This window comes from Coregonus clupeaformis, chromosome 20, assembly GCF_020615455.1.
Source record: "Coregonus clupeaformis isolate EN_2021a chromosome 20, ASM2061545v1, whole genome shotgun sequence".
Lineage (NCBI taxonomy): Eukaryota > Metazoa > Chordata > Actinopteri > Salmoniformes > Salmonidae > Coregonus > Coregonus clupeaformis.
This window is the reverse complement of record NC_059211.1, coordinates 64,712,697-64,733,100: the sequence shown is the minus strand read 5'-3', so window position 1 is coordinate 64,733,100 and position 20,404 is coordinate 64,712,697. Positions and strand designations below refer to the sequence as shown.

General features: G+C 45.0%; 1 protein-coding gene across 1 annotated transcript; it reads right to left on the bottom strand.

Moving 5' to 3' along the window:
- Positions 1–2,505: 2,505 nt before the first annotated feature.
- Positions 2,506–17,290, bottom strand: gatm (glycine amidinotransferase (L-arginine:glycine amidinotransferase)). Its single transcript, XM_041857618.2, has 9 exons — positions 17,109–17,290; positions 15,480–15,710; positions 15,023–15,218; positions 14,609–14,799; positions 12,931–13,068; positions 11,931–12,095; positions 4,688–4,751; positions 4,370–4,486; positions 2,506–4,102 (listed from the first exon to the last, which is right to left on the bottom strand). Exons 1-9 carry the CDS (start codon positions 17,175–17,177, stop codon positions 3,990–3,992), a joined length of 1,284 nt encoding a protein of 427 aa, XP_041713552.1. The 5' UTR covers positions 17,178–17,290; the 3' UTR covers positions 2,506–3,989.
- Between the last annotated feature and the right edge of the window lie 3,114 nt (positions 17,291–20,404).

The window sequence follows — 20,404 nt, the reverse complement described above, 5'->3', positions numbered from 1 at the left end:
TGGCACTTGGGTGCAGGCACTCGTGGTGAGAGCCTGCACCCAACTGTTGTAGAAATGGAAACTGATCACCACCCAGCCCTGAATACCCTGCCAGTCATACAGGAAGGATAGTGTCCTTGTCGCTGCAGCTTGCCCAGAATGACCAGTTAGCTGTGCAAGCTGGTCAGGCCCCAGAACTACAACCACTACTGGTTACTTTGTCTCCTCGCCCAATCAGGACACACTAATGTCCTGTCACCTCAAAGACTTGGAATCAACCTTGCACACTTGGGGGGGGGGAAATGTTGAGCTGCTAGAGCGGCCGACTGTTGTTTTACAGGAGGCTTTCCTGTAACTTGGTTACGCTCCTGTGGCCGTGGTTACAGACCAATTAGTGAAAATTAGTGAAATAATGATCAGAATTGGGCTGCCTGTCTAAACACAGTCTGTGTGCTTGTGTCATGAAAAACAAGAACACACATTGAAAAGATAGTTGGCTTCAGCTTTTCAGACACAGCAGAGGCATGGCAGTGCCACTCATAGTCCCATGAAACCCTTTTAAAGACAGAATAACACAATACAAAACAAACCAGGGCAATTTATATGCAGGTGAAGGTGTTTGAGTGTAATTACAGTGAGGGGAAAAAAAGTATTTGATCCCCTGCTGATTTTGTACGTTTGCAAAAACAACAAAAAAATCCAGAAAAACGCATGTCAAACATGTTATAAATTGATTTGCATTTTAATGAGGGAAATAAGTATTTGATCCTTCTGCAAAACATGACTTAGTACTTGGTGGCAAAACCCTTGTTGGCAATCACAGAGGTCAGACGTTTCTTGTAGTTGGCCACCAGGTTTGCACACTTCTCAGGAGGGATTTTGTCCCACTCCTCTTTGCAGATCTTCTCCAAGTCATTAAGGTTTCGAGGCTAACGTTTGGCAACTCGAACCTTCAGCTCCCTCCACAAATTTTCTATGGGATGAAGGTCTGGAGACTGGCTAGGCCAATCCAGGACCTTAATGTGCTCTTCTTGAGCCACTCCTTTGTTGCCTTGGCAGTGTGTTTTTGGTCATTGTCATGCTGGAATACCCATCCACGACCCATTTTCAATGCCCTGGCTGAGGGAAGGAGGTTCTCACCCAAGATTTGACGGTACATGGCCCCGTCCATCGTCCCTTTGATGCAGTGAAGTTGTCCTGTCCCCTTAGCAGAAAAACACTGCCAAAGCATAATGTTTCCACCTCCATGTTTGACGGTGGCGATGGTGTTCTTGGGGTCATAGGCAGCATTCCTCCTCCTCCAAACACGGCGAGTTGAGTTGATGCCAAAGAGCTCCATTTTGGTCTCATCTGACCACAACACTTTCACCCAGTTCTCCTCTGAATCATTCAGATGTTCATTGGCAAACTTCAGACGGGCATGTATATGTGCTTTCTTGAGCAGGGGGACCTTGCGGGCGCTGCAGGATTTCAGTCCTTCACGGCGTAGTGTGTTACCAATTGTTTTCTTGGTGACTATGGACCCAGCTGCTTTGAGATCATTGACAAGATCCTCCCGTGTAGTTCTGGGCTGATTCCTCACCGTTCTCATGATCATTGCAACTCCACGAGGTGAGATCTTGCATGGAGCCCCAGGCCGAGGGAGATTGACAGTTCTTTTGTGTTTCTTCCATTTGCGAATAATCGCACCAACTGTTGTCACCTTCTCACCAAGCTGCTTGGCGATGGTCTTGTAGACCATTCCAGCCTTGTGTAGGTCTACAATTCACCGCATCAAAGGGACGATGGACGGGGCCATGTACCGTCAAATCTTGGGTGAGAACCTCCTTCCCCCAGCCAGGGCATTGAAAATGGGTCGTGGATGGGTATTCCAGCATGACAATGACCCAAAACACACGGCCAAGGCAACAAAGGAGTGGCTCAAGAAGAAGCACATTAAGGTCCTGGAGTGGCCTAGCCAGTCTCCAGACCTTAATCCCATAGAAAATCTGTGGAGGGAGCTGAAGGTTCGAGTTGCCAAACGTCAGCCTCGAAAACTTAATGACTTGGAGAAGATCTGCAAAGAGGAGTGGAACAAAATCCCTCCTGAGATGTGTGCAAACCTGGTGGCCAACTACAAGAAGCGTCTGACCTCTGTGATTGCCAACACGGGTTTTGCCACCAAGTACTAAGTCATGTTTTGCAGAGGGGTCAAATACTTATTTCCCTCATTAAAATGCAAATCAATTTATAAAATTTTTGACATGCGTTTTTCTAGATTTATTTGTTGTTATTCTGTCTCTCACTGTTCAAATAAACCTACCATTAAAATTATAGACTGATCATGTCTTTGTAAGTGGGCAAACGTAGATAGATAGATAGATAGATAGATAGATAGATAGATAGATAGATAGATAGATAGATAGATAGATAGATAGATAGATAGATAGATAGATAGATAGATAGATAGATAGATAGATAAAATATAACAATAATGATATAAAAATAATTGTAATAATAATGAATAATAATGAAATATTTCGCAAACATTTTTTTTATCATTTATTTTTTATAATTGATATTGCATCCTTGAGCCATCTTTAATGCTATGGGTCAATCGAACGTCAATTCAAGATTCAAAACACTTGATCTCCAAGAATACATTACATGTGTATCAAGGAGAAAACTACTATGAACGTAAACTAAAAACTATATAATTACATAAACACATGGTGCATCCCAAATGGCACCCTATTCCATATATAGTGCACTACTTTATGCACTATATAGGGATTAGGGTGCCATTTGGGATGCATCCAGAGACCTCCTGAACCCTAATAGGTATTTTGACCATGCCAAACGTAGAAGCAGCTTTAGCAGTGTAATGAAAATAACTAGCATAGATCTGGCTCAGTTGCTATTGTAGAAGACAGCAGAGGCATAAGGTATCAGACTGGGTCAAATACATAGTGTAAAATACTTATGTAAAATACTTGTTTATAATACTTACGTAAAATACTTGAAAAATACATGTACTTGAAAGTGTTTGAGGTGCACTTGATTTAGCTTGGCGTTTGTACTTCTGGGACCATATTACATCGGTTCCATTCTACCGGTCCAAACTAAATTAAGTGCAGTATTTGAAAGTATTTGATATTTGACCCAGGTCTGCAAGGTATCACAATATCTGATATGGACCTCATTCTCCTTTTAAGCAAAGATATAAAAAAGGCTAATTTCTGGGAAACAATGAAAAAGGTATGAGCCCAAATAAAATGTATGAGCCCAAATAAAATGTATGAGCCCAAATAAAATGTATGAAAAATACAAATATAGTATCCATTTGTCCCGTTTAAGTCATTATTTTCTCTCTCTCTCTCTCTTTTTTTAAAATTTTTTTACAATATATAAAATACCTGAGATAAGAAATCCATATTGTTTAATAATAGTGATCTACTATAAAAACTTTGAGACATTCTTTTGAATTAAAAAAATCATATAAAAAAAAGATCATATGGCAGCATCAATTGATAATACAGTGGATGAATGTTGATATTTTTTTCTGAGTTCATAAAAAGGAAGTAGTGGTCAAAAGTAGTGCACTATATAGTGAATAGGGTGCCATTTCAGACGCGGACCAAGTGTGACGTCATCATCATCACACCTATAAAGTAGCCTACCCTGCCCTCTTTTTACAAACCACTCGTTTTGATGTTAACTCAGAGTCATTTAGATGGTACAACGTTGCTTCACAATAGCCAAGCCAGAAATGCAGTATTTATTGAGGTTATTGAGTACTTCTCTTTTTCTCTCTCTAAAAGCGAGTTTTTTAAACTTTTATTGTTGTTGAGCGTTAAAATTAAACTCAGAACCAAGCGTAGTCACGAAAGGCACTGTCATGCACAGGACTGTTTACTTTAAATCAACACATGTGGTTTTAAAAATTTTTTAAAGGAAAAATCAACTGCAGATTGTTGATTGGGACTTCAACCTTACTTAAGCTCAATAAAAACTGCCAGTTTCTGGCGTGGCTAGTGGAAGTAGGACTCGAGGGTACCACGGCGACGCACGTCGGTGGTCCAGCAGTGGAAGCCTCCTCCCAGGGAGTTGGCGTGGCGGATGTTCACCTTGATGGTCTTGATACCTGGAGAACGGAGGGAGGGAGGGAGGGAGGGAGGGAGGGAGGGAGGGAGGGAGGGAGTCAGATAAATGAGAGGAAGGAGTAAATAGTATCCATTATTCGATGGCAGTTGTCAAAAGGTCTGTTTTGGAACTTTATCTGAACTAACTTAGACAAACTAATAAATCAATCAATCCCTAAATAAAGATACTAAATGTTTGAATAGAATACTTAGTGGAGGGATTCTAATGAACTGTCATAGGTCATACATGTAGGTCGTATTCCACTCACCAAGGTCCTCAAACATCTTGTGGATGGTGTGCTCATTGGCATCACACATGACCCGTTTGGGGTCCAGCATCAGGACATTCATAGACAGCCACTTAGAGGACATCCACAGAGGGTGATCTGATGGGAGAACAGGTAGATGTACTAACCAGACACTCGTAGATATCATCACACCATGAAAAGACCACACCGACAGTTGTCTATCAACAAATCAGGAAGTGCTAGAAATAGGGCTGTCTTTTGTTGATAGGTGTCTTGAATTCTCAAACAACAACAATAACAATAACAATAACAACAACAACAACAACAACAATATCATACCATCTGGAATCAGAGGAGTTGGAGGCTTGACCACGGTCCACCCGGCCTTCTCAAACATCTCCACCTGAAGGAGAGAAATCAGAGATGCTGTGGGTCAGACAGAAGTCTCTTCCCATGTAGAGTTGTATCAGTTACAGCATCACTCTACTAGAGGGCACTGCAGGACTGTATATACAGGGGGAAAGGTCAAACTGGTCAGGAGGGTCATCTCTTGTTTCTCTCTCCTCTCTCTCTTGTTTCTCTCTCCTCTCTCTCTTGTTTCTCTCTCCTCTCTCTTGTTTCTCTCTTGTTTCTCTCTCCTCTCTCTCTTGTTTCTCTCTCCTCTCTCTCTTGTTTCTCTCTTGTTTCTCTCTCCTCTCTCTCTTGTTTCTCTCTCCTCTCTCTCTTGTTTCTCTCTCCTCTCTCTGATTCAGAGGGGTTGGGTTAAATGCGGAAGACACATTTCAGTTGAATGCATTCAGTTGTACAACTGACTAGATATCCCCCTTCCCTTTCTCTCCTGTTTCTCTCTCCTGTTTGTTGCTCTCAATCACCCTCTCTCTCCCTCTCAATTCAATTCAATTTCAATTTCAATTTAAGGGCTTTATTGGCATGGGAAACGTGTGTTAACATTGCCAAAGCAAGTGAAGTAGATAGTAAACAAAAGTGAAATAAACAATAAATATTAACAGTAAACATTACACTCAGAAGTTTCAAATGAATAAAGACATTTCAAATGTCATATTATGTATATATACAGTGTTGTAACGATGTGCAAATAGTTAAAGTACAAATGGGAAAATAAATAAACATAAATATGGGTTGTATTTACAATGGTGTTTGTTCTTCACTGTCTGCCCTTTTCTTGTGGCAACAGGTCACAAATATTGCAGCTGTGATGGCACACTGTGGTTTTTCACCCAGTAGATAAGGGAGTTTATCAAAATGGGGTTTGTTTTCGAATTCTTTGTGGATCGCTGTAATCTGAGGGAAATATGTGTCTCTAATATGGTCATACATTTGGCAGGAGGTTAGGAAGTGCAGCTCAGTTTCCACCTCATTTTGTGGGCAGTGTGCACATAGCCTGTCTTCTCTTGAGAGCCAGGTCTGCCTACGGCGGCCTTTCTCAATAGCAAGGCTATGCTCACTGAGTCTGTACATAGTCAAAGCTTTCCTTAAGTTTGGGTCAGTCACAGTGGTCAGGTATTCTGCCACTGTGTACTCTCTGTTTAGGGCCAAATAGCATTCTAGTTTGCTCTGTTTATTTGTTTGTTCTTTCCAATGTGTCAAGTAATTCTCTTTTTGTTTTCTCATGATTTGGTTGGGTCTAATTGTGTTGTTGTTGTTGTTGTTGTTGTCCTGGGGCTGTGTGGGGTCTGTTTGTGTTTGTGAACAGAGCCCCAGGACAAGCTTACTTAGGGGACTCTTCTCCAAGTTCATCTCTCTGTAGGTGATGGCTTTGTTATGGAAGGTTTGGGAATCGCTTCCTTTTAAGTGGTTATAGAATTTAACGGCTCTTTTCTGGATTTTGATAATTAGCGGGTATTGGCCTAATTCTGCTCTGCATGCATTATTTGGTGTTTTACGTTGTACACGGAGGATGTTTTTGCAGAATTCTGCATGCAGAGTCTCAATTTGCATACAAAGCTCTCCCTCGCCCTCCATTTGGCAAATCTGACCATAACTCTATCCTCCTGATTCCTGCTTATAAGCAAAAACTGAAGCAGGAAGCACCAGTGATTCGGTTAATAAAAAAGTGGTCAGATGACGCAGATGCTAAGCTACAGGACTGTTTTGCTAGCACAGACTGGAACATGTTCCGGGATTCTTCAGACAGCATTGAGGAGTACACCACATCAGTCACTGGCTTCATCAATAAGTGCATCGATGATGTCGTCCCCACAGTGACCGTACGTACATACCCCAACCAGAAGCCATGGATTACAGGAAACATCCGCACTGAGCTAAAGGGTAGAGCTGCCGCTTTCAAGGAACGGGACTCTAACCCGGACGCTTATAAGAAATCCCGCTATGACCTCCGACGAACCATCAAACAGGCAAAGAGTCAATACAGGTCTAAGATTGAATCATACTACACTGGCTCTGACGCTCGTCGGATGTGGCAGGGCTTGAAAACTATTACAGACTACAAAGGGAAGCACAGCCGCGAGCTGCCCAGTGACACAAGCCTACCAGACAAGCTAAACCACTTCTATGCTCGCTTCGAGGCAAGCAACACTGAAGCATGCATGAGAGCACCAGCTGTTCCGGACGACTATGTGATCACGCTCTCCGTAGCCGATGTGAGTAAGACTTTTAAGCAGGTCAACATTCACAAGGCCGCAGGGCCAGACGGATTACCAGGGCGTGTACTCCGAGCATGTGCTGACCAACTGGCAAGTGTCTTCACTGACATTTTCAACATGTCCCTGACTGAGTCTGTAATACCAACATGTTTCAAGCAGACCACCATAGTCCCCGTGCCCAAGAACTATAAGATAACCTGCCTAAATGACTACCGACCCGTAGCACTGACGTCTGTAGCCATGAAGTGCTTTGAAAGACTGGTCATGGCTCACATCAACAGCATAATCCCAGAAACCCTAGACCCACTCCAATTTGCATACCGCCCCAACAGATCCACAGATGATGCAATCTCTATCGCACTCCACATTGCTCTTTCCCACCTGGACAAGAGGAACACCTACGTGAGAATGCTATTCATTGACTACAGCTCAGCATTCAACACCATAGTGCCCTCTAAGCTCATCACTAAGCTAAGGATCCTGGGACTAAACACCTCCCTCTGCAACTGGATCCTGGACTTCCTGACGGGCCGCCCCCAGGTGGTAAGGGTAGGCAACAACACATCTGCCACACTGATCCTCAACACGGGGGCCCCTCAGGGGTGCGTGCTCAGTCCCCTCCTGTACTCTCTGTTCACCCATGACTGCATGGCCAGGCACGACTCCAACACCATCATTAAGTTTGCCGACGACACAACAGTGGTAGGCCTGATCACCGACAACGATGAGACAGCTTATAGGGAGGAGGTCAGAGATCTGGCCGTGTGGTGCCAGGACAACAACCTCTCCCTCAACGTGACCAAGACAAAGGAGATGATTGTGGACTACAGGAAAAAAAAAGAGGACTGAGCACGCCCCCATTCTCATCGACGGGGCTGTAGTGGAACAGGTTGAGAGCTTCAAGTTCCTTGGTGTCCACATCACCAACGAACTATCATGGTCCAAACACACCAAGACAGTCGTGAAGAGGGCACGACAAAGCCTATTCCCCCTCAGGAGACTAAAAAGATTTGGCATGGGTCCTCAGATCCTCAAAAAATTCTACAGCTGCACCATCGAGAGCATCCTGACTGGTTGCATCACCGCCTGGTATGGCAACTGCTTGGCCTCTGACCGCAAGGCACTACAGAGGGTAGTGCGTACGGCCCAGTACATCACTGGGGCAAAGCTCCCTGCCATCCAGGACCTCTATACCAGGCGGTGTCAGAGGAAGGCCCTCAAAATTGTCAAAGACTCCAGCCACCCTAGTCATAGACTGTTCTCTCTGCTACCGCACGGCAAGCGGTACCGGAGTGCCAAGTCTAGGTCCAAAAGACTTCTCAACAGCTTCTACCCCCAAGCCATAAGACTCCTGAACAGCTAATCATGGCTACCCGGACTATTTGCACTGCCCCCCCCACCCCATCCTTTTTACGCTGCTGCTACTCTGTTAAGTATTTATGCATAGTCACTTTAACTCTACCCACATGTACATATTACCTCAACTACCTCAACTAGCCGGTGCCCCCGCACATTGGCACATTGACTCTGCAACGGTACCCCCCGTATATATAGCCTCCCTACTGTCACTTTATTTTACTGTATATATAGCCTCCCTACTGTCACTTTATTTTACTTCTGCTCTTTTTTTTCTCAACACTTTTTTTGTTGTTGTTTTATTCTTACTTTTTTTGTTTAAAATAAATGCACTGTTGGTTAAGGGCTGTAAGTAAGCATTTCACTGCAATGTCTGCTCCTGTTGTATTCGGCGCATGTGACCAATACAATTTGATTTGATTTGATTTGATTTGGTGTTTGTCCCATTTTGTGAATTCTTGGTTGGTGAGCGGACCCCAGACCTCAGAACCATAAAGGGCAATGGGTTCTATAACTGATTCAAGTATTTTTAGCCAGATCCTAATTGGTATATCAAATTTTATGTTCCTTTTGATGGCATAGAAGGCCCTTCTTGCCTTGTCTCTCAGATCGTTCACAGCTTTGTGGAAGTTACCTGTGGCGCTGATGTTTAGGCCGAGGTATGTATAGTTTTTTGTGTGCTCTAGGGCAACGGTGTCTAGATGGAATTTGTATTTGTGGTCCTGGCAACTGGACCTTTTTTGGAACACCATTATTTTTGTCTTACTGAGATTTACTGTCAGGGCCCAGGTCTGACAGAATCTGTGCAGAAGATCTAGGTGCTGCTGTAGGCCCTCCTTGGTTGGTGACAGAAGCACCAGATCATCAGCAAACAGAAGACATTTGACTTCAGATTCTAGTAGGGTGAGGCCGGGTGCTGCAGACTTTTCTAGTGCCCTCGCCAATTCGTTGATATATATGTTGAAGAGGGTGGGGCTTAAACTGCATCCCTGTCTCACCCCACGGCCCTGTGGAAAGAAATGTGTGTGTTTTTTGCCAATTTTAACCGCACACTTGTTGTTTGTGTACATGGATTTTATAATGTCGTATGTTTTTCCCCCAACCCCACTTTCCATCAATTTGTATAGCAGACCCTCATGCCAAATTGAGTCAAAAGCTTTTTTGAAATCAACAAAGCATGAGAAGACTTTGCCTTTGTTTTGGTTTGTTTGTTTGTCAATTAGGGTGTGCAGGGTGAATACGTGGTCTGTCGTACGGTAATTTGGTAAAAGCCAATTTGACATTTGCTCAGTACATTGTTTTCACTGAGGAAATGAACTAGTCTGCTGTTAATGATAATGCAGAGGATTTTCCCAAGGTTGCTGTTGACGCATATCCCACGGTAGTTATTGGGGTCAAATTTGTCTCCACTTTTTGTGGATTGGGGTGATCAGTCCTTGGTTCCAAATATTGGGGAAGATGCCAGAGCTAAGGATGATGTTAAAGAGTTTAAGTATAGCTAATTGAAATTTGTGGTCTGTATATTTTATCATTTCATTGAGGATACCATCAACACCACAGGACTTTTTGGGTTGGAGGGTTTGTATTTTGTCCTGTAGTTCATTCAATGTAATTGGAGAATCCAGTGGGTTCTGGTAGTCTTTAATAGTTGATTCTAAGATTTGCATTTGATCATGTATATGTTTTTGCTGTTTGTTCTCTGTTATAGGGCCAAAAAGGTTGGAGAAGTGGTTTACCCATACATCTCCGTTTTGGATAGATAGCTCTTCGTGTTGTTGTTTGTTTAGTGTTTTCCAATTTTCCCAGAAGTGGTTAGAGTCTATGGATTCTTCAATTACATTGAGCTGATTTCTGACATGCTGTTCCTTCTTTTTCCGTAGTGTATTTCTGTATTGTTTTAGTGATTCACCATAGCGAAGGCGTAGGCTCAGGTTTTCTGGGTCTCTATGTTTTTGGTTGGATAGGTTTCTCAATTTCTTTCTTAGGTTTTTGCATTCTTCATCAAACCATTTATCACTGTTATTACTTTTCTTTGGTTTTCTGTTAGAGATTTTTAGATTTGATAGGGAAGCTGAGAGGTCAAATATACTGTTTAGGTTTTCTACTGCCAAGTTTACACCTTCACTATTACAGTGGAACGTTTTGTCCAGGAAATTGTCTAGAATGGATTGAATTTGTTGTTTACTACTTGTTTTTTGGTAGGTTTCAACACTACTTTCCTTCCATCTATAGCATTTCTTAATATTATTCAGTTCCTTTGGCTTTGATGCCTCATGATTGAGTATTGCTCTGTTCAAGTAGACTGTGATTTTGCTGTGGTCTGATAGGGGTGTCAGTGGGCTGACTGTGAACGCTCTGAGAGACTCTGGGTTGAGGTCAGTGATAAAGTAGTCTACAGTACTACTGCCAAGAGATGAGCTATAGGTGTACCTACCATAGGAGTCCCCTCGAAGCCTACCATTGACTATGTACATACCCAGTGTGCGACAGAGCTGCAGGAGTCGTGACCCGTTTTTGTTGGTTATGTTGTCGTAGTTGTGCCTAGGGGGGCATATGGGGGAGGGGAATGCTGTCACCTCCAGGTAGGTGTTTGTCCCCCTGTGTGCTGAGGGTGTCAGGTTCTTGTCCAGTTCTGGCATTTAGGTCGCCACAGACTAGTACATGTCCCTGGGTCTGGAAATGATTGATTTCCCCCTCCAGGATGGAGAAACTGTCTTCATTAAAGTATGGGGATTCTAGTGGGGGGATATAGGTAGCACACAGGAGGACATTTGTCTCAGTTGAGATAATTTCCTTTTGAATTTCTAACCAAATGTAAAATGTTCCTGTTTTGATTAATTTAATAGAGTGAGTTAGGTCTGCTCTATACCAAATTAGCATACCCCTGAGTCCCTTCCCTGTTTCACACCTGGTAGTTTGGTGGATGGGACTACCAGCTCTCTGTAACCTAGAGGGCAACCAGTGGGTCCGTCTCCTCTATACCATGTTTCTTGTAGGATGACAATGTCTGTATTTCCGATTTCTTTGGTGAAGTCCAGATTCCTGCTCTTTAGGCCAAAGGCAGATGACCTCAGGCCTTGGATATTCCAGGATGAAATAGTGAAGGCTTTGTGTTCCATAAAGTGTCTAATGTTGTTGGTTGTGTGGTTTGGCCGCAGGCCAGTAATTGTGAGCAGAGCCTGCTGAGCATCTGGTACATGCCATTGCATCTGGTACATGCCATCTGGTACATGCCTCTCTCTCTCTCTCTCTCTCTCTCTCCATCCCGCCCCGTCTCTCTCTCTCCTCTCATTCTCTCTTCACTCCCTCCCTCTCTCCCTCTGCACCCCCCCAACCTCCCTCCCTCCCTCTCTCTCCTCTCATTCTCTCTTCACTCCCTCCCTCTCTCCCTCTGCACCCCCCCAACCTCCCTCCCTCCCTCTCTCTCTCCTCTCATTCTCTCTTCACTCCCTCCCTCTCTCCCTCTGCACCCCCCCCCAACCTCCCTCCCTCCCTCTCTCTCTCTCTCCTCTCATTCTCTCTTCACTCCCTCCGTCTCTCCCTCTGCACCCCCCCCAACCTCCCTCCCTCTTTCTCTTTCTCTTTCTCTCCATCGGACTGACCTGGCGACAGGGGCGGTCAGGGTTGGACAGCACCAGTCCCGGTCCGATGATGTTGAAGGTGGCGTCAATATGCATGGGGTTGGGGTCCTTGAACGATATGATGTGTACCTTGTAGTCCGGGGCAAGATGCCGACGCATCCACTCAATCCCCATGTAGTTTGTAACCTGGAAATTGAGAAATAATGACTGGAATCAATCAACAATAAATTGGAATGACGTGGTTAAATGATACCTAATAATGGCTTAGTAATATCTAGTACTAATAACTATACATCATTTGGTACCAGGTAGTTAGTTACCCATTGTGTTGAATTCTTCAACAGTATGTTCCAGAAAGTACCTATTGATATCACATAGTTTACTTGTAAATACCAGGTAAACACTTTCTGAGACTGGGACATAAAATAAAGTGTTGCATTACCCAATTCATTACCATCACTAGTTAACCCTGTGGTCCCACAGAGCTGGTCCAGACGTAGGCCTCTAGGCCTTTATGTAATTGTGTTAATTAGTGGCTCTGAACTTGGTCATTGACAAACACCAAAGGCCTCAACGGGGACTCAATGTGTTCAGTGACCCAGGAATCAGTCTAAAGACCAGTCCTCTGTTCTGTCGGCTTGCTTCTTGCAACAAACTGGGGATCTAATTGCAGCTAGGCAGTGTAGGCTTCTGTTGGGCAAGTACTCTATCTATCTATCTATCTATCTATCTATCTATCTATCTATCTATCTATCTATCTATCTATCTATCTATCTATCTATCTATCCTCTCTGTAGCAGACTGAAGATAGAAACACTGCCTGGTCTCTGATGAGATAGATCCATATGACCTGTCTCTCTGATGAGGGAAAGCATTGGCCTGGTGCTAAGAAAATATTCAAAAGGCTGAACTTTGACCACAGCAGCGCTGAACCTAAGCTGCACACTCCGCAACCCTTTTCAGTAAGGAGTAAACACAGTGTGATGCTATAACAGGATATGTGGCATTGTGGCCTCCATACCTGACTCCTCTGGACGAACAGATCCCTGCCAGCTCTGATGAAGTCAGCGGCGTCGAAGCACGGCTCGTGTTCGGTGGTGACAAACTTTCCCTGGGAAGCCAGCTTGTGTCTGTCCTCCACCGTACGGATGGGGTACTCCTGGAGGGGGGCAGAGAGAGAGACAGGTTAGAGAGACAGACAGGTTAGTCCTGGAGGCAGGCAGAGAGAGAGACAGGTTAGAGAGACAGACAGGGTAGTCCTGGAGGCAGGCAGAGAGAGAGACAGATTAGAGAGACAGACAGGTTAGTCCTGGAAGGGGGCAGAGAGAGAGAGACAGGTTAGAGATACAGAGGGTAGTCCTGGAGGGGGCAGAGAGAGAGAGAGACAGATTAGAGAGACAGACAGGGTAGTCCTGGAGGCAGGCAGAGAGAGAGACAGGTTAGAGAGACAGACAGGTTAGTCCTGGAGGCAGGCAGAGAGAGAGACAGATTAGAGAGACAGACAGGTTAGTCCTGGAAGGGGGCAGAGAGAGAGACAGATTAGAGATACAGAGGGTAGTCCTGGAGGGGGCAGAGAGAGAGACAGGTTAGAGAGACAGACAGGGTAGTCCTGGAGGGGGCAGAGAGAGAGAGAGATTAGAGAGACAGACAGGTTAGTCCTGGAAGGTGGCAGAGAGAGAGAGACAGGTTAGAGAGACAGACAGGGTAGAGAGAGAGACAGGTTAGTCCTGGAGGGGGGAGGGGTGTCAGACAGAGGTCAGAGACTGACAGGTCTAAAGGTAGACTCAGTGATAAACAAAGTAAACAGCAGTATCGGGCCGATATCCGCAACAGCTAAGAGTGTTGAAGCACGAGGCTAAACTTCTCCACCGTTGTTGGCAGGCTGCAGCTATCACACTGCAGCAGAGTGAAGTGTACCGGTGTAGATACTCTGTGTGAGTGCTTGATAAAGAAAAGGAGATCCGCACACTCTAGGAGCTCAGATGCAATAATTGAATAACCTAATAACCAACGTTTGGACAGACAAGCTGTCTTCATCAGGGTATAATGACAAACACTGCGGGTCACTAGTTTATATAGTGTCAAAGGACACACACAGGTGTCTGTAATCATGGCCGGGTGTGGCCTGATATCATTGGTTAATTCACAGATATAAACAGAACATACAAAAAACATGAATGGATAGCATACGATCATAGATACAATTTGGCTACATAGGCCTACAAACATTTACAATGAATAGCTCTGTGTGAGTGCATCTTCTTGCATCACACTCATATGCAATATCTTTGGTTCACCCTGCTGCTTGTGGCAATGTCACATCACTGAGTCTCAGTTTAAGGAGGGAGGGAGGGAGGGAGGGAGGGGGGGATTATCTACAGCCATTAAGTTATCATGTATGAACGGTGTACCTTTAAAATGGCCCCTTGCCACATGAGTAACATACACACCCTGTCCTTGGGACTAATCTCATGGGTAATATAAACACACTAAGCTTGGGCCTAATCTCATGGGTAGTATGTCCCTTATAGCATGAGATATGAGATAAGGCCGAAGCACAGTTTGAGTAATATATACCAGGTATAGTAAAAGCAACTAACATTACGGTGAACGCTTGTTTAGTATGTGATCCCTGCAGGACCAGGGACTCGGAAGTGAGTGAGCTCCTCTAGTGGTCAGGATGCCATCTAACACCTCACCTGATCGTACAGCTCATCGGACATGGTGGGTTTTGGGGCGGTGGTCCACTTGGCACCCTTTCTGAAGTACTCCTTGATGAGTGGTCTGTAGGCCCGGTACTCAAAGAAGCGGGACCTCCAGGCCATGGGGGCTTCGATAATCTCATTCCCCACCACCATGAGGATGTCTCTGGGCATGGCAGCGTACATGCCTGGGGGTGTGGGAGGTGGGGGGGGGGGGGAGAAGAGGAGATATGAGTAGACATGTTAGAGACACACAGGGTTTTTACTCAATCTCAATGTTCAGGTCGTGAATCTTCCATCAAACAATCAATCCCTTAATCACCCATTCACACAAACAAACAAACGATCAATCATTCAACCAACCAATCAATTAACCAATCAATCAATCCCGTAGCGCTCCCCTCTGCCTACCAGTAGAGTTGAAGTCTGGAGTCTTGTACTCGAAGGACCAGTCCATGGGTTCGGGTCTCTGAACTGTAACTCCCTCCATGCGGAGAATATTGCACATTTCCTCAATCTCAGCAACAGCTTTCTTCAAGTGGTCCTCAGGAAAGGTTTGGCCCCCATACTTCTGGTAGAAGGGCCAATGCTTCTCATATGTGTTAGCCTGTTGAAAGAGTTTAATACATCACTATGGGTTCTTCATTCATGAGTTTACTTAAATGATTTATATTTTATTTAAGCAGGTGAGTCCCATTAAGATGTGAATGTATTTAGTAAGGAAGCTGTTGCTATTTGCGATAGGCTAATTTTTCATCAACTCAGTGCAATAATATATTTATATATTTTATGGCGCATGCATTTTAGTTTGAACATAATAGTGTAGATTTGTTCTACATAATTGTGAGTTCTGATTTGATCACCTTACCTTGACCTCTACAGTGAAAGGAGGCACGCGCGCGTTCTCGGCGCGGCCTACAATCACCTCCTCGAGCGGGTCCCATTCGTTGTAGGCGCAGACAGGGCACTCCTGCTGCGCAGGCTCAGTAACAGCGTCCTCCTCCAGGGCGCGTTGGGGCTGCGCGGCGGACGCGGCAGCGGCGGAACTCGAGGTCCTCTGGAACACGCCCTGCACCCAGCCAGTCACCGCGCGGCCGAGCTGCAGAAAGATGAAAAGCTGTATCAGTATCATCTGCTCTCATGTCACGGTGTGGTCACACCACTGGTGTCCACACAACCCCCGCAGCCTTCCGCAATCATGGCAAAAAAAAAAAAAGTGAGTTACAGGAAATTAGCTGTAAATCTGCAACATTTTCTCTCAGCCTCATGGCAAAATGTGTACAATAGCATGGGATTAGAAATAAAACTGAAATGTGTTATCTTTTCCCCATGGCAAAATGTGTAGAATTGTAGGAAGTTAGTTGTTTTCCACCCCCCAAAAAAAACATGTGTTGCTCAGAACTTGCGGGGCGCGAAACTGCTGTATGCCACTGGGTCACACTGTCGGCTACCCAACGCAACACATTATTACAGGGCCGTTCACATCTTTACCATAACATTACATTCACACAAATCAAATTGATTAAGATGTTAAGCTTCCGTGTGGATTTTTGAATATACTTTTCCAATCAGTAGTTTAACTGAGGGGATTTTTGAAGTCATGACCATGAGAACTAGGGTTTAAAGATAAGTAGACCTAGGACTAAATGACCTGTTAGCTTCATCTCTTACAGTAAGCCTTATCATACACATTCTACATTACACAAAGACAGAAGCATCACAAAGTCAAAAGGAAAACCATTTGTCAACATAAGGTGTTAAAGCCTAATGTTCGATAAGGCCTAAAGGGTTTGAGTCAAGGTGCGCTTGATAAACGCAGTTATCTCAGTTGGAGATATAATTTCAAGGGGTCTGCGGGCACATGCGCAGCTCTCGGTGTCAGTGGGTTCAGGGAGGGCAGCTCCATTGTATGGAACAGCTGGCCACGGTCACTCACGCGCTAAAATATGCTGCCGGACACATTTTTCTCTTAAACACTTCCAAATAAAGCAGAAACTTTCTCTTCCAATAAATCCATAAATTAATGTTTTCATTTCTGTATCAATTTTGCATTCTACTTCGTGCAGAGAAGGATTTTACTTAATTCACAATTCCAGAGAACAGCAAGCGAAATTCTTGAGTGAGGCAAAAAATGCTGCTCTAGTCGTTTTATTTGAAACAAAAACTCGTCTATGTCCGGACAAAATCAAGTCATGAAAGAAAATGACCTGCTTTTTGATTGGTAGGCCTACATTTAATTGAGCATTTTGCTGTGAAAAGAAAGTGGAAAAAATAGCCAATTCATTTTATTTGAAAGAAGAATGTTCAAATTAATCAGAACAAACTCAATAAAAAAAAAAAAAATTCTTCAGATTGTAAAAAACTGAAATGAAATGTGTCCACTTCTCTGAGTGACAGCTAACAGCTGTTTGCCGCAGCTGCGCTCCCCTGATACATCTCCACATTTTATGATTTTGTACATTTCTGAATAAACAAAAAACAGAAACTAAATACCAACCATAGCTCCGATCAGATGGGCGGCCTCGGCCCCTCTGCTACCTCCTCTGAGACACCTGACTCGCAGCATTGTCCGACCTGATAATGGTGATGGCTATTTGGGATATTCTGGCGGCTACGCGGCAGGACAAGATCCACCTGAATGTCAGGAGTTCTGAGAATGAATGGAAGACCCCTCGCGTTCTGACGCCTCTTTATATCGGCGTGCAGCGCGCCTCTATGCATTGGGACAAGTTGTGGGGGGGGCAGCCAACGTGACTTGAGAAAAATGTTCCCTGTAATTCTACACCTTACGCCAGCACATTCTTATCAGCCGCATGTCCAATCTCTTCCGCACAAATGGAAGAAAGTAACGCAACCGGCCGATCCGTTTTCATAAATGGTTTTCAGTCACAACTGAAATGTTGCAGACAGACTGCAACCCCCAAAAATATTCAAAGTTAGTGAATAACATTTGCATATCATTATTCAGTGGCCCTATTTCCATTGATATTATTAAAGCTATTGCCTGAAAAGGGGATTAAGACATTTCTGAGATAATACCAATTATGTTTCAAAACAGGTCAGATAGCATTTGTATGTCAATACGTGTTACTGTAAGATTTGGTATTAGGTATTTTATTAGGATCCCCATTAGCTGTTGAGAAAGCAGCAGCTACTCTTCCTGGGGTCCACACAAAACATGAAACATGACATAATACAGAACATTAATAGACAAGAACAGCTCAAGGACAGAACTATATACATTTTTTTTAAAGGCACAGGTAGCCTACATATCAATACATACACACAAACTATCTAGGTCAAATGAATGAATTCAACTATGTGATTTAGAACATGTTGATCCAACAGAGGTAGTGTTTGGGACACTGCACTGGTGAGAACATGACCTAGGCTATATTACATTTTACATTTACGTCATTTTAGCAGACGCTCTTATCCAGAGCGACTTACAGGAGCAATTAGGGTTAAGTGCCTTGCTTAAGGGCACATCGACAGATTTTTCACCTAGTCAGCTCGGGGATTAGAACCAGCGACCTTTCGGTTACTGGCACAACGCTCTTACCCACTAAGCTACCTGCCGCCCTATACATTATGGATGAGTGCAGATTAGAGTTCCAGCAAGCTAGCATATGGTCCTATAATATTCAAGGTGAATGTTATTGTGAAATTTTTTTTGGCCTTTGCAACATCTTGTGCATTTGTGTCAGATTTAAAGAGCCAATACTGTACAAGGTTAAAACTGCAACAGTTGATACATACTGTAGATACAGCATAATATCTGACAATGTCATAACTCTGGGAACTACGTTCTGCTTTCAACTGGGAGTATCCTAGAAAGCCGGCCTGGAATACATGTTGGTCAAAACTGACCATGTAATGCTGCATTCAAGTCCTCAAGTAGGCTAGTCACTAGAACATAAGGTTTTGCCTGTATGGGTGGATTTTGATATTAGAAAGCACTTTTTCCTGGAGTAGCATTTGTTTTGTATTGGTGTGTTGCAGTATGCATGTGTCTGTTGGTTTTTACTGCACACTGAAGGCCTATGCTGTTGTCTTGGCCACGTCTCTCCCTCATAAAGGAGATTCTTTATCTCAAGGGTTCTACAAAGTTCATATTCTCTATTTAGTGCACTACTTTTGACAAGAGACCATAGGAGCTCCGGTCAAACGTAGTGCACTATATAGGGAATAGGGTGCCATTTGGGACACAATATACGTACAAACTACTCTGCCCACCTGTCAGTGGCCTCCATTACCGGCCAGCAGCAGCAGACGGTCTGCAGGACATCAATGCACGTCAAGGGATCATAACATAATGCTCATTTATTTCACACGGCACAGACTACACCAGTACCATGAGTTCAATGTAACGTCACAGACTACACCAGTACCATGAGTTCAATGTGACGTCACAGACTACACCAGTACCATGAGTTCAATGTGACGTCACAGACTACACCTGTCACGGTTCAGACAGACGACAAGAGGACCACAATTGCGTCACACCAGAAAGTTTATTTAAACTTAAGGGGAAAGGGATGTAGGGAGTGAGTGAAGGCTCCAGGGGTTATCCCGTCCGATGTGCTGGGTCTGTGCCCCCCCCCAGTGGCAGCGGTGCGTCCGATGACGCCGGTGGTTGGTGGTCCAGAAGTCCTGGGGGGGGAGGAAACACAGACACAACGGGGCGGAATGAAACCAGGCAGCAGTACAGTTCAAGGGAATCCAAAATACGTAGTAGCAAGGCAGAAGGCTGGTCAGAGTTACCGGGATTGAAGAGTAGTCAGGAGTCGTAATGGCAGAAGCAGGTCTGGATCTCCTAAGGCAGAAGAGTATCCAATAAACAGGCAGGTCCGGGGGTCACAAAACCAGGGTGAGCCAGAAGCGCGAGCAAACAGGTTCCGGGTGTGAGCTTTGCAGACGATCTGACAAAGGAGAGCTGAAAGACAGGGCTATAAATACTGGGAGAGGTTAGTGGGTAATGCAGCGCAGCTGGCAGAGTAATTAGAGCCGAGCAGAGCAGGGACAGGTGGAGCTAGTTAGGCTGAGTAGAGAGAGAGTGGTGAGCAGAGTGGAAACAACTTAAGGTGGTAACCCAGTGGAGTGAGAGGGCTCATGACAGAACCCCCCCCCCAAGGGACGGCCCCAGAAGTCCCAAGAGCAACACCACGCCGGGCGGGAGGAGGGGAGCCGGAGGAGGGCTAGAACTCCTCCGAACGGTCCGAGCGAACGTCCTCATCCTCGGAGGAAGCCGGAGGGCCGTGGTTGGGAGATGGGACAGGTCCCGAGACAGGATCAGGCACAGGACAGGAAGCCGAGCGGGCAGGACGGTTAGGGATCCCTCTGGGGCGGCCCCTACGGATTGCAGGTTGATCAGGATGCCGTTGGTGGAAAGCGGTGATGAGAGTCCTATCCACAATCCGACTAGCTGGCACCCAGGTCCTTTCCTCAGGTCCATAGCCCTCCCAGTCAATGAGGTACTGGAGACCCCTACCCCTCCGTCTGGACCGAAGCAGGCGGCGGACGGTGTAAACCAGACCACCATCGACGAGCCGTGGAGGAGGAGGACAAGGCGCAGCAGGGACCAGCGGACTCCTGGGCACAGGCAGGGGCTGCAGCAATCCGGCTGGGGGCTGGCAGAACGACTTGTGTTGGTTGCAGATGGGGCAGGCTTGGACGAATTCCCGTACATCCTTCCTCAGAGAGGGCCACCAGAACCTCTGGGCGAGCAGGTTGTAAGTGCGGGTGGAGCCAGGGTGACAAGCTAGGCGGGAGTCATGTCCCCACTGAACGACC